Source organism: Lacerta agilis, chromosome 10, assembly GCF_009819535.1.
Source record: "Lacerta agilis isolate rLacAgi1 chromosome 10, rLacAgi1.pri, whole genome shotgun sequence".
Lineage (NCBI taxonomy): Eukaryota > Metazoa > Chordata > Lepidosauria > Squamata > Lacertidae > Lacerta > Lacerta agilis.
The window spans coordinates 2126362-2140819 of NC_046321.1; the positions used below are offsets into that span (position 1 = coordinate 2126362).

The following is a 14458-nucleotide window of genomic DNA, read 5'->3' on the forward strand; positions in this document are numbered from 1 at the left end:
GGGGGAACCACTGTTTCCTGCAGCAGTGAGTTCCGTGGTTAATGTGTGGCATGAAGAAGTTATTTTATCCATCCTGAATCTTCCAACATTCAGCTTCACTGGACTTCCACAAGGGAGAAAAACTTCCATCTGCCTTTCCTAACTCTCTTTCCTTCCCCAGGACTCCAAGCGCTTTGGGAAGAACATCCAGCGGGCGATGCTGGACATTGCAGCTCTGTTTGAAACGCCAGCCAAGAAAGCGGCCGACTGAGCTTGGGCTGGGCTTCTGATGGCGGTGCCCCCTCTGTCCTGGGCCCCCCACTCTGACCGGAGCCACAAGGAACACACGCACACACACCCGGCCAACTGCCTGGCTCCTTCCTGGCAAGCGGAAAGCAAGAGGATGCTTCTGGGCCCCACTGCCAGCTGCCGCCCCCAGCCCTCTCTGCCCAGCGGAGGCACCCCATGGAGGGACCCCAGAGGCTGACGGGAGACGGGCAAGAGGGTGGGGCAGGGTGTATTTACGATGTCACTCATAAAGGTGGAACACTTTTGGCTGCGGGTGCCTGGCGGTGAGCCTGTTTTGTAAGCTGCTCTGCTGTAGGTGTCTCTTAAGAGGGAATGGGGGGGGGGCAGAGGAAAGGGGGCACACATATGCAAGGTGGGCAAGGAGGGGGCTGCTCTGGGTGTCTGGGGGAGGTTATTCTTAATCTCTGCCTGCTGGCTTCTGCCTTGGCTGGGCTCTTGGAGAGGGGGCTGCAAGGAGGGCCAGGGGGTGTCCCATGCAGCTGAGATATTGCTACCTGATGCAGAAGGGGGGAGAGGCTGGAGCACAGTAGCGGGGGGGGGAGGTGGGTGTTCCTTGTGGCTCTGGCTTTTTTCTTGGGCTATGTGTGCATTCCCAGGACCCATCCCTCCCCAGCCCCAGCCAAGGCACAAAGAATGGATCTTCCCCCGAAAAATCGCAGGCTTACTCCAGGTATTGGTCAGCAGCCATAACCTCCTTGCCACATAGCTGCTGGGGTACAGGGGCACAGGAAGCTGCCTTGCTTTAGGGGCTCACCTGCACTTTCGTTTCCCTGGGGGGGGGGCAACTTCCAAACTTTGCCGCTGAATTGGAGCAAGCGGCCAGCAGGGTTTCCTCAGATTGACATTTGCGCTGATTTGGTTCCAAAGAGCTGGTTTTCCAGGGGAAAGCAGCGTGGCAAGCGTAAAACCACTTGGATAGGAAAGCAGAAAATCCCTGGGGCCAGTAGAAGAAGGAGAGTTTGGATTTGATATCCCACTTTATCACTACCCGAAGGAGTCTCAAAGCGGCTCACATTCTCCTTTCCCTTCTCCCTCCCCCACAACAAACACTCTGTGAGGTGAGTGGGGCTGAGAGACTTCAGAGAAGTGTGACTTAGTCCAAGGTCACCCAGCAGCTGCATGTGGAGGAGCGGAGACACGAACCCGGTTCACCAGATTATGAGTCTACCGCTCTTAACCACTACACCACACTGGCTACACTACACACACAGTGCTTTCTAGGTGCAGGGCAATTGGATGTGTGGCGAAGCCCCCCTGTCGGACCAATGGTCTTTCTTGCTCAGTATTGTAACACAAGCCGGGTGCCAACCCCTCTCTCTGCAAGACTCCAGGAGCACTGTGTTCCTTTGGAGTCCTGAGACATGGCAGAGACCAGGGGTCGGAAAACTTAACAGGCCTCGGGCCAGTTCCTCCAGCGCCGATTTTGCGGTGGGCCAGAGGGCGGGGGAGCGTGCACCCATACGTGTGCGCGCATGCTATTTCCGGTGCACTTCTGGGTCGGCGGAGCACCGGAAATGGCTTGTGCACGGCCTCCTCAGACCCAGAAGTGCGCCGGAAATGACGCTTGTGCATGCGCACAAGCTCTTTCCAGTGCTCCGCCGACCTGGAAGTGGGCAGCCGTGCTGCGCTGCGCCGGTAAGAGCGGGCGGTGACAGCAGGCAGCAGTGCAGGCCGGATCATTGAGTCCCTTGGGCCGTATCCAGCCCGCAGCCCTTAGTTTGACGGAGACTGTCATAGCTTCAAGAAATACGGTTTATTCACCTACTAGTACATTAACCCCGTTAAATTAACGGGCGCTAGAACATATGTGGCCAAACTGCTGCCCTAGCAACATCAGGAACATGCGCAGAGCGTCTCTGCGCTCCAAATCCCAACGGCTGTCCGTGGGGCACATGCGCAGTAGCGCAATCCCACGGGCAAAGGGACTGGACGCAGAGACACTTGCACTTTATTATAGGTGATTTGCACCTTCAGCCTGCGTGAAGCGAGTCCATATCTTGCAGCACAATCATTCCAAGAGGGGCTTGTCCCCTACACCGCTGCAGCCTTAGAGTCCAAGGCTTCTCTCCCAGCCAGCCTGCCTTCAGCCAGCCCACCCAAGATGGACCCCAGTCTTTTCTCCTCCATCATTTCCACACCCAGTTCCGTTGGCAACCTTCCAATCCCCCCAGTTTTTTGGCTACTGGCAACGCATCCTTGGAGCCAAATTCGCAAGGCTGGACCCAAGTCAACAGCCTTGCTCAGGGCGAGGAGGGAGGAGACATCCAGGGATGCCCTGGCCCTCGATTGCAGCACAGACCCTCCCTGCTCTCGTCCATGTTGAAGCTGCCTAATGGTTCCCAGTTTCTTATTCTTAGTGCCATGAAAACTCAGCTGAATCCGAAAAATTTAGAAAGAAGTGTGTGCATCTCCGAACCCCAAAGTAGGCAGCTCTTGAGCGTCCCTGCTGGGAGAGCTTCTTGGAGATTCTTTGCAAGTCTCGGATTCCACTTAAGGAGCCCAGTCGTGCGGATGCTTACACAGGAGGAAGTAGCACCGAGCCCACCAGGGCTTCCCCAAGAGTCTTGTAGCCTCTCCCTCCCACACACAGCCCAACATTTTTCTTGGCCAACGCTGCCAGTCCCTTCATCTTTCCTCAAAGGATTTGCCACTGGAGGTATGCTGAGCTCAGGTCAGATCTTAAGGAGGGCATGAAGATGGGGGCTGGGATGAGGGAGCTTCTCCAAAGGAAGAAGAGAAGAAGAAGAAGAGTTTGGGTTTGATATCCCGCTTTATCACTACCCGAAGGAGTCTGAAAGCGGCTCACATTCTCCTTTCCCTTCCTCCCCCACAACAAACACTCTGTGAGGTGAGTGGGGCTGAGAGACTTCAGAGAAGTGTGACTAGCCCAAGGTCACCCAGCAGCTGCATGTGGAAGAGCGGAGACGCAAACCCGGTTCACCAGATTACGAGTCTACCACTCTTAACCACTACACCACACTGACTAGCAGTGTGAGAAAGGGCAAGCAGGGCGAGAAGCAGGTCAAGCCTGGGCTAAGGCCCGCCCATTAACTCTCTCACACAGCCGTGGATTGCCCAGGGAGGGAAATGGGGAGGAGAGGTCCTTGGGGCTTGGCACAGCCACTGTGGATGTTGAGATTCTGGGCAGCTCATCTTCCACTGGTTTGGCATTGGAAGCACCCAGATGGGCCACTCAGAACCCTGGGATGGCATGGCACCAGATCCCTGACTGCATCACCTTCATATATCTTTGTGTCTCGTTGATTTTCACAACGGTTCCCCATAAACATACCGCTAGGCTATGGAAGAAACATCAAGCGAACGACTTTCTGCCACAGTTGCAGGAGTGATTCCAGAAGGTGCCAGAGATCTTTCTGATGGACAATGCTATGAAAAGATACCAGGTTTCTAGAAAACCACCATCTCCTGTATCAGCTAGAGGCCTCCCTTCTTTCCCCCATCTTTATGAGAGTGCCATTGTCCATACTTTTCGCTGCCCCACAGGGAGATGCGGGCGACCTAAGCCCTTTCCGATTTGGGGCTGCCTCAACTGCCTTCTTGACCCCGTGCCACATCGCCTGCCCTCTGCAGCCCTGCCTCCTCGCTCCTGCAAGACTTTTATCTTCAGCAATGCTATCGCTTTGGACGTGCCGAGGAAAAGTCTCCCCCGTCCCCTGAAGGCCACACAGCAAACATGCCCAGGGAGGTTGTGGGCTCTCCTTCCTTGGAGATTTTGAAGCAGAGTTTGGGATTCCTGCACTTCAGGGGGTTGGACAAGGATGTCCAACAGGTAGATTGTGATCTACCAGTAGATCACTGGATGTCTGCGGTAGATCACTGGTAGATCACCGGCTCCCCGCAAAGAAGCTGAACCCCCCAAAATGGGCCTTCCTCCTTTCTAAAAAAAAAGCTCAACAACTTTGACCTGAACCCCAAAAAAGGGGGTAGATCACTGCCTGTTTTTAACTCTGTCTCGCAGTCTCTTGGGAGTTGGCCACCCCTGGACCAGATGATTCTTGGAGGTAGCTTCCAAGTCTACAGGCTTGAACGGAGAGCAAAGCTAACCAGGCATGTCTGGCATCTTCCTGCTGTTTTGGACTACAAATCCCCTCATCCACTGCCTCTGTGGCCATCTGATGCAGGGGATGATGGGGATTGTAGTCCAACCAGCTGGAGGACACCAGGGGAGAGGAGGCCACCCCAGAGCCAGGAGGAGTTAGGACCCCCCTAGCCTTTGATGCATGAAAACGAGGGCTTGCTATAGAAGGTCCCAATTTCCATGTATCCCCTTAAAAAAGCTCAGCGCCCCCCCCCCCCCCGCCACAGAAAACGAACAGAGACGGTGCCTTCTACATGCTCAAGAGAGGTTTATTGCAGCTTCTGTGCTGTTGCCTGTCTGGGTTGGCGTCCAGAGTCAGAGCAAGGGATCTGGGTGGTGGGGCTGATTCGAGAGAGGAGGGAGGGAGAAAGGGGATGTGTAGTGGGGGGGTGTCTGTGCAGGGCTGGAGACGGGAGACTGGGGCGTCCAGGCACCCACCCATGCCGGGGCAGGTTGTGGTCCGTGATGAAGCTTCCAGGATCCCTGCCCACCAGGTGGGCTTGTCTACACCTTGCAGACGAAGGGGTTCCGGTCGTAGCAGGAATCGTTGTCCCACAGCATGAACCCTGGAGAAGGAAAGAGAGGGAGGAGTCAGTCCTGGGAAGAACCTGTTTTCGCAGAAGCCGACCACATGCCCCAAAAGGAAAACATGCAGGATACGAGCACCGGAGCCCTCTCCCCTCCTGCGGCTTCCAGCAACTGGGATTCAGAAGCCATTGCTAGCCATCCCCTCCACGATTTTGTCCTTTTCGGGTTGCCTCCTGTGGCAGCGAGTTCCATAGCTCCTTCCCTTCTCGTTCACCGCAGACCCTGCTACAAACACGCACGTTGCCACGGGAACCCACCTAACAAATGTCGCGTGGCCTTTGCATTACCATTTGCGTCACACCCCACTGAGTTCTCATCGCAGCAGCCTGCAGCAGGGAGGTCCGCAGATCGACAGTGCCGAGCGTGAATGATTCCTGCCGCGAACGCTGCCCGGTGCCCAGAACTAAGCGAGCCTCCTAAAATCCCCCTCTCTCACACACACACTTCCTCACCTGAAGACTCGTCCAGGGCAGCACAATGCTCGCCTTTCAGGGCAGGGTAGCTCTTGTACTTTTCCCAGGCTGTGTAGCTCACGGGGCTTCCGTCTGCCCAGGCCCAGTTGCTGCTCTGAAAATGGGGAAGACAAGAAAATGCATTTGTGAGCCGGCCGGAACGTCTCTCCCTTGTGGGATTTGGAGCATTTAGGGGCCGGGCTTTCACAAAAACATAGCAAGGCGGTACGTAACATTTCAAAAAAATAAAAATTTAAAAAATACAACAAATGCATAAATAAATACTGCTTGCTAGAAGGAAACTCTCATCACAAAGGACTGTGTGAATAACACCATTTTTTAAAGATGGCATCTAAAAGAAGGTGGGGATGACAGCCTGGTTGGCTCAGCTGGTTAGAGTGTGGTGCTGATTAACGCCAAGTTTGCAGGCAGTGGCGTGGCTAGGGGGGTGATGGAGGCGGGTCACCCTGGGCTCCAGGAGAGGGGGGGGTGACACTTGGCGGCCCCTCCCACCACTCCCCAAGCCGAGCCCTGCCACCCGGGACCCTGCCCGGGCCAGTGCTGCCGCTCCCGGCGACCTTGCGAGCCGCCGAGCGCGATCAACGGCCCCACAAGCCACCCATCGCACTCAGCGGCTCTCAAGAACACCGGGATCAGCAGCACTGACCTGGACGGGGTGCCGGGCAGCGGGGTTCGGCTCGCTTGGCCGGCCGGCGCACACTCTCCCTTCCTGCTGCTGGGCGGATGGAGCAGCAGAGAGGAGGGGGTGCCTCCCGTTTGCCGCCCCAGGCACCCGAGAGACACTGTTTGCCGCTGTTTACAGGTTTGATCCCCATATTGGACAGCTGCATTGCAGGGGGTTGGGCTAGCCCAGGCATAGGCAAACTCTGGCCCTCCAGATGTTTGGGACTACAATTCCCATCATCCCTAGCTAACAGGACCAGTGGTCAGGGATGATGGGAGTTGTAGTCCCAAAACATCTGTTGGGCCGGGGTTTGCCTATGCCTGGGCTAGATGAACCTCAGGGTCCGTTCCAACTGTACAATTCTATGGTTCCTGCTGAACTTCCCTTGGCAGGGAGTTCCACAGGGCAGAGCCTCCCACACCAAAGGATTGGTCCCTAGTAAAGGCCAACCAAACCTCAGGGGCTGTGCGGGGAACCCCCAGAAGTGTCCTGTCAGAGGATAACTGTGTTTGGGGTTGTGGAAATTCTGCATTTGGGGGTGGTTGAGAGCCTGAATTCTCCCTCCCAGCAATTTCTCAGGTGCTCCAGCCTCCCCCAGTGTCTCTCTGCATGACCCGCTGCGTGCCACAGCTGGAGGAAACATGGACGCCGGGACATAAACATGCACCCAAGCAACAGCGGTATATGGAGGCATGTTCCTGTATCGTAGGGGGTTGGACTAGATGACCCTCGGGGCCTCCTTCCAAGGCTACGGTTCTTTGATGGGCAATGATGCTTCTCACTCACCCTGCCAGGGATGGAGAGCCCGAACCAGACGTCTTCGTCGTCCCACCTCTGGGCCTGCTGCAGGAACCTGGCAACGGCGTTGTGCTCGTTCCTGTTCAGAATGGAGGCGAGGTGTCCCCCTAGGCGCTGACATTCATTCTAGTCGAGGGAGGGGGAAAGGTGAGTCCAAGCTATTCAGAATACTGAGTCATGTTCTGGTTGCCTTACCTCAAAAAGGAGATGGAGAAGGTTCACAACCAAAATTATCAATGGGGTGGGGAGACTCCCCTGTGGGGAAAGGGTGCAGAGTTTGGGACTTTTTAGCTTATAGAAATTTAATAAATACAGTTGTACTTAGCGTCTCAAACGCCTTGACTCCCGAACAAATCGGCTCCCGAACAATCGAAAGCCGGAAGTGAGTGTTCCGGTTTTTGAATGATTTTAAGAAGCCAAACGTCTGGCATGGCTTCTGCTGCTTCCGATTGGCTCGATTTAGGAAGATAATCCGTTCCGAAGGCGCCCTCGTAAGTCGAAATCTTCGTAAGTCGAAGGCGCCATCTCGGAACGGAAGAAAACTTCGCAAGTCGATAAAAAACACATTGAAAACCTCGTAAGTCGAGGTATCGTGCCGCCGCTTCCCCTTTGTAACTCGAAAATTTCGGAAGCGGCAGCCATCTTTTCACTTCCGGGAATGATTCGGAAGTCGAAAACGTCGGAAGTCGAGTCGTTCGTAAATCAAGGTACCACTGGCGTGCTTGGGAACTGCTAGGTTGGCAGGAGCTCAAGCCCTCGTGGGGATTCGAACCGCCGACCCTCCGATCGGCAAGCCCAAGAGGCTCAGGGGTTTAGACCACAGCGCTACCCGCATCCTTACTCGTGTTGCTAGCAGGACCCACAAAGAGAGAGGGCTCCCTCCTACCCCATCTTGGGGGGGACCCCTTTTACGCTGCTCACCTCCGCATGCTGCCAGGAAACCTCCTGGGGGAAGTAGCCGTAACATCTCCCCTCGAAAGACAGCCAGTTGTTGGGGCACTCTGCAGCACGGACACCTCCTGCGTGGGACACAGCACGTCATGGTGACAGATGCAGAACCCTCTGGGTGCCCCCAGCCCCCCATGCTAGGAGAGAGGAGGACGAGGGGGGGCATCTCTGCGTAGCACGCCCCATTCCAGTGGTGGGCACAAAGGGTTTGGGCTGTTTATTTCTTATTTTAATAATAATAATAATAATAATAATAATAATAATAATAATAATAATAATTTTTATACCCCGCCCTTCCCTGCCAAACCGGGCTCAGGGCGGCTAACACCAATAAAATCACAACAAAAACTTAAAACGATTCATTAAAAATACAGATTAAAATACCATTTAAAATTTAATTGAGACTGCAGCCTCATTTTTAAGTAGCCCACCAACCACACCAAAAGAATGAAACATCAGGGTTAAACTGAAACCAACCCAAAGGCCAGGTGGAACAGCTCTGTCTTGCAGGCCCTGCGGAAAGATGCCAAATCCCGCAGGGCCCTGGTCTCTTGTGCCAGACTGTTCCACCAAGTCGGGGCCAGTACTGAGAAGGTCCTGGCCCTAGTCGAAGTCAACCTAGCATCCTTGTGGCTCGGGACCTCCAAAAAGTTATTATTTGAGGACCTTAAGGTCCTACCCAGGGCATACCAGTAAATAATAATAATAATAATAATAATAATAATAATAATAATAATAATTTATCTGGCTGAGTTTCCCCAGCCTCTCTGGGTGGCTCCCAGTCGAGGGTTAAAACATGCCATGTTTAAGTTGATCAGGTCCAACATGGTTTCTTTAAACTAAAAATTTGAAGCAAGCTTGCAGTTTAAACTATGTGCACTTAAGAAGGGCAGTCTGATGGCCAGTTTTATAACCATAATCTCTTAAGATCTCTAACATACAGGCTCTCAGACTGGATTTTTGTAATTATTTCTGGTTTTCTCTGGCTCACTGAAATGACGCAAGGAAAACAAAATGGCAGAGATGCAAGGAACAGGCTCACATACACTTAACAGACAACACACATGACAGACGACATGTAACATGCAAACATATAAAACACTGATTAAAAAGGACTTAAAAACAGCATGAAATACAATATAGATGTAGCATCGCCGGGGCTAACTGGCCAAGTTAGTCCTGCTAGGGCCATCAAGGAGACCAGGGAAGAGTTTGAATGTGGGGTCCCAGAAGGGTTTCTTCATAGAAAAGGGAATGAAGGATCAGGATAAATTGAAGGCCAGGCGGAATAGCTGTGTCTTACAGGCCCTGCGGAAGGAGATCAAGTCCTGCAGGGCCCTAGTCTCGTGGGACAGAGCATTCCACCAGGTCGGGGCCATCACTGAAAAGGCCTTGATACAGCTCCATGTGGAAACTCGGCAGTGGGATGAGGCATTTGCTTTATGTGAAATGCACCTTGGATTTAAGGATGACGTCTATGTTCCTTACGCTCAGTGGCTGGCGGAAAATGATAGATCTGAAGAAGCCCAAAAAGCATTCCACAAGGCTGACAGGCGAACCGAGTGTTGGAACAATTAAGTCGCAACGCTGTGGCAGAAAGCCGATTCAATGATGCAGGATATTATTACGGGATGCTGTCCATGCAGTGCTTAGATATCGCTCAAGACAACGAGGAGCAGAAGACTGAAATGTTACGGAAGTTTTACCACTTCCAGCACTTGGCAGAACTCCCCCCCCCCCTTTTAAAAATATTTTTATTAAAGATTTTCAAAGGTAGTGCAATGTCTCTCTCGTATTTTTCCATGTAACATTTACTTTATCATGCCTATCACTTCATCCACTTCATCGAGGCCCTGGCCCTGGTGGGGGATAATCTGGCTTCTTTAGGGCCCCGGACCCTTAAGCTATTATTATTCATGGACCTTAGGGTCCCCTGCGGGACATACCAGGAGAGGCGGTCCCGTAAGTACGAGGGTCCTAGGCCACAAAGGGCTTTAAAGGTCAAAAGCAGCACCTTAAACCTGACCCACCCGGTACTTTTATTGGTATGCCAATCTTTCTGCAGATCGAGACTCAAAGTGGACAAATTAAAACGACACAGTCAAAAAGCTAGGACCAAAACTTCAATAAAGAGTGGGGGAGATTTATAATTTATCCAGGAAACCACTGTAATTAAAGCAGATGAAAACATCAGCAGGATTTTAATAGCAAATATCATGGACAACATGATGTTAAAAATGGACCATGAAATAATATGCAGTTGATAACAGGACCCATGGAGGGGAGGGGGGAGTCTGGAGATTCAGAGAAATATCTAAACATGGGTATGTATTATGTATTGTCATAATTCTACACTTTTGAAATCAAATAAAAATTATTTCCAAAAAATAAAATAGCAAATACAAAAAGCTAAAAACTTTTAACACAGGCTTTAGCGAACTGACTGCTTTTAAGGAAAGCGCAGACACTGGGTTGTTTTTATTGCAATGATCTGTATGTTTTACTAGATCTCTCTCTCATACACACACACACACAGGTATCTGAAGAAGTGTGCATGCACACGAAAGCTCATACCAGGAACAAACTCAGTTGGTCTCTAAGGTGCTACTAGAAAGAATTTTCGATTTTGTTTTGATCTATACTATCAATGTTTAATTGCTTTCTGAATTGTAGCTGTGTTTATTTTTTTCTGTAAGCTGCCTTGTGTCCCTGTTAGGTTAATAATAATAATAATAATAATAATAATAATAATAATAATAATAGGCTACTGGGCCAGGAAGATCCCTTTGAGATTTGCAGGGTGCAAAGAGACAGGGTGGGGTGAGGGGGGCATCCATGCCCATTGGGGTCTCAGGAGAACTCACCATTCATGAAGGGTCCAATTACCAGGCATCCCAGGAGCCCGAGGCTGAAGTAGGAAACCAGACCCATCTTCTTGCTTCTTCTTCAGCTCTGGGAAGAAAGAGAGAGAGGAGAGGACTGAAGGGTGCCTCTGTGGTCCTGACCCATTCAGTGCCAGAAGCAGAAATGTTTGGAGACAACCTTTCCATCCCTGAACCGACTGCTTGGGGTGGCCAGTGCTGTTTGTTTCTTTGTTTCTTTGTAAGCATTTATATGCCGCTGAGTATTTCATTAGCATCTCGGCAGCCGGGCCAGCCCTTGCCAGGGATTCTCTTGCTGCGATTCCAAGGGGCTGGACTAGATGGCCCCTGGGGGTCCCTGCCAACCCTACGATTCTATGCTTTCATCCGGACTTGCTCTTGCCCCACCTCTTTCCCCCTAGCGAAACCTGATAATTTACCGTTGAACCAGAGCAAACATCTATTGGGTTTTCTCCGAACTGACATTTGCTCTGATTTATCCTTAGGGGGAAGCAGAAGGGACAGGGCAAAGACGCCATTGGGATTTTTCTAGGCACTGCTGTTCTGTTGAGCACCTGTTTGCAAGGTGACAACAACGGGCCTGGCAAAACGCAGAGAGTTTTCCTTCTGCGTGGGCTCTTCGGCTCGGCGTCGGGTGCCAAATTTGCTCAAAAGGACTAGCAAATCTCCGGCTAAAAGGCTATGATTTTTTCCCCTTTTTTAAGGTATAAAAAAAATAAATCCTCTGCCAAAGGTCAGTTGGCTAATCCCGCCGGTCAACCAAGGAGAGCTTGCCACTTTCTAGCGTAAAGGGGAAGAGGAATGGGAAGAGACTCACCTGTCTGTCTTTTCCCAAAGGGAGGCGATTCCAGGTCAGCCGATGGAGGGGATGGGTGGCTTCCTCTGCCTTTATACCCCTCCATCTGGGGAGCTCCGGCTCTCTGCAGGACATGTGGCAGATGTAACCCTCGCCCCCCCTCCTCCCCAGGCAAACAAGAGATTAGAGAGATTCAGCAAACCGGACAGACAAGGATGGTCCTCTTATCAGAGAGATCAAAGGCAGGAGCTGGAGATGAAAGGAAAGGATTGGAGGTTCTCTATGTCTGCATTGTCACTGCAGTCTGCCCCCCCTTTTTTTTCCTCTTGGGCCGAGCAGCTGGCAGCACACAAAAAAAGGACTATTCTGTTTTTTAAAAATAAAAGGAACAGTGCAAAGTTAAAATATGTCCAGGGACATTCATGGCATGCAGAAACTTCTCAATGGAAGCAGACAGGTTTCGTGGAACAGCAGGGGGAGGCAGCGGTGGTGTAGTGGTTAGAGCGGGGGGGGGTCAGCAAACTTTTCCAGCAGGGGGCCGGTCCACTGTCCCTCAGGCCTTGTGGGGGGCCGGACTGTATTTTGAAAAATAAAAATAAAAATGAATGAATTCCTATGCCCCACAAATAACCCAGAGGTGCATTTTAAATAAAAGGACACATTCTACTCATGTAAAAACACGCTGATTCCCGGACCGTCCGCGGGCCAGAATGAGAAGGCGTTTGGGCCACATCCGGGCCCCGGGCCTTAGTTTGGGGACCCCTGGGTTAGAGTGTTGGACTGAGACCAGGGTTCAAATCCCACCTCGGCCATGAAGCTCCCTGGGTGATGGTGGGAATGGAAACGCTTCCTTTCTTTACCTAAGGTACCTAATAATAATAATAATAATAATAATAATAATAATAATAATAATAATAATAATAATTTTATTATTTGTACCCCCGCCCATCTGACCGGGTCCCCCCAGCCACTCTGGGTGGCTTCCAACAAATATTAAAATACATTAAAATATCACAGATTTACAAACTTCCCTAAACAGGGCTGGCTTCAGGTATTTTCTGAATGTCAAGTAGTTGCTTATCTCTTTGACCTGTGATGGGGGGGGGGCATTCCACAGGGCGGGCGCCACTACCGAGAAGGCCCTCTGCCTGGTTCCCTGTAGCTTTGCTTCTCGCAGTGAGGGAACCGACAGAAGGCCCTCGGAGCTGGATCTCAGTGTCCGGGCTGAATGATGGGGTTGGAGATGCTCCTTCAGGTATACTGGGCCAAGGCCATTTAGGGCTTTAAAGGTCAGCACCAACACTTTGAATTGTGCTCGGAAATGTACTGGGAGCCAATGAAGATCTTTCAGGACTGGTGTTATATGGTTTCGGCAGCCGCTCCCAGTCACCAGTCTAGCTGCCGCATTCTGGATTAATTGCAGTGTCTGGATCACCTTCAAAGGCAGCCCCACGTACAGCGCATTGCAGTAGTCCAAGCGGGAGATAACTAGAGCATGCACCAGTCTGGCGAGACAGTCCGCGGGCAGGGAGGGTCTCATCCTGCGTACCAGATGGAGCTGGTAGACAGCTGCCCTGGATACAGAATTAACCTGCGCCTCCTCTATATGACATCCTTTTATATATTTGAACATGGCTATCATATTTAGGATATTTAGCCAATTTAGCCAATAGTCATGATGAGCCACAGCCAAAAGAGTTTTCTAAGATGAGGAACTAACACCAAGACCCTGAATATGAATATGCAATTCGTTAAAGAAAATAGAACATAGCCTTCAAGTTGGAATGCCGGAGACGACTGGGAAGAAAGGGTCATGCAGGTGATAGGGGCAGGGAGAGGCTAAAACTAAAGGAGGATACTGGAGGGCAGAGGGCTGAATGAGGTTGAGAAAAGGAGTCAAAATGTCAATAACACTGTCAGAAGATGATAAGGATTAGGATAAGATATAAGTTTAATTAATTAGACAATGATATAATATAAGTTAAGAGGTATGAGATATTAATGAATTTTGTAGTTAGAAAATAGAATAGAATTATAGGAGATTTTAGAAGTTACAAAAAAGGTATTCACAAGGGACGCAGGAGGAGGAGACTGGAAGAAGTCCCAATAAGATGTGAGGAAGTATCATTATTTTCTTTAGAAATGTAACGTTGTTGTTTTTGTTGTGTTTTTGTGTTTGTTGTTATTGTATTTATGTTTTTTCTTTATGTATGTTTTTGGTTAAAAATTCAACAAATATTAATTTAAAAAAAAACAAAAACAAAATGTCAATAACACTTCCCTAACCTGGACAGCTGGAGAGAAAGAAAGGAAACCATATAACAGATATTACTGTTATTACTGGCACAAGATGGAGGCAGTAAACTTGATCAGCTGAGAAGCGGCCTTCCTTAAACTGCCCGGTTCTCAGCTGATCAAGAGATGGTGGCGGTCTGGCCCTGATACCGATCCTGGGCGTTGTATTGACACATCTCCCAGGAAACTGTGGTTTGGCCTCAGTATGATGCGTGAACCAAGCCACTGACCGAAGATCTATCATCACTCTAAAGCAACATTTCTTTCATTGGTTAAAAACCTGAATTCCCTGCTCACCAAACAGAGGTTCGGATCTCCAGGTGAGAGAAACATGAGGATCTCCATACAAAGGTGTGTGGAAGGAGGGGTGGTAGCATCTCTCTGAACAAGCTAAAACAATAAGTGGGTATTTGAACTGCTGGTTGAAAGCTAGTGGCCTTGGTAATCATTATTTCCCTTGTTTGTTCAGGACCTTCCAACAAAACAAACAAACAACCAACCTTTTTGTGATTGGATTGACATGGTGCTAACAATTCATTTAATGCCCAAATGAGTATGAATACAGGTAAAGCTCTTACTAATACCAGTACCAGGATGTTAAAGCCAACTCTTTTCCAAGGAACTTTA

General features: G+C 50.5%; 2 protein-coding genes across 3 annotated transcripts in view; one reads left to right on the forward strand and one right to left on the reverse strand.

The window, feature by feature from the left end:
• CPT1B (carnitine palmitoyltransferase 1B) overlaps nucleotides 1-538 on the forward strand; it is a 36295-nt gene extending 35757 nt beyond the window's left edge. For both annotated transcript variants that reach the window (XM_033162466.1, XM_033162465.1), the window contains exon 19: nucleotides 161-538. In XM_033162466.1, the coding sequence (XP_033018357.1) occupies nucleotides 161-250 (90 nt within the window). In that variant the 3' untranslated portion in view covers nucleotides 251-538. The remainder of the gene's footprint in view (nucleotides 1-160) is intronic.
• A 4302-nt stretch (nucleotides 539-4840) lies between these two features.
• Nucleotides 4841-10804, reverse strand: LOC117054020 (struthiocalcin-1-like). Its single transcript, XM_033162457.1, has 5 exons — nucleotides 10723-10804; nucleotides 7832-7929; nucleotides 6899-7036; nucleotides 5428-5542; nucleotides 4841-4953 (listed from the first exon to the last, which is right to left on the reverse strand). Exons 1-5 carry the CDS (start codon nucleotides 10787-10789, stop codon nucleotides 4892-4894), a joined length of 480 nt encoding a protein of 159 aa, XP_033018348.1. The 5' UTR covers nucleotides 10790-10804; the 3' UTR covers nucleotides 4841-4891.
• Between the last annotated feature and the right edge of the window lie 3654 nt (nucleotides 10805-14458).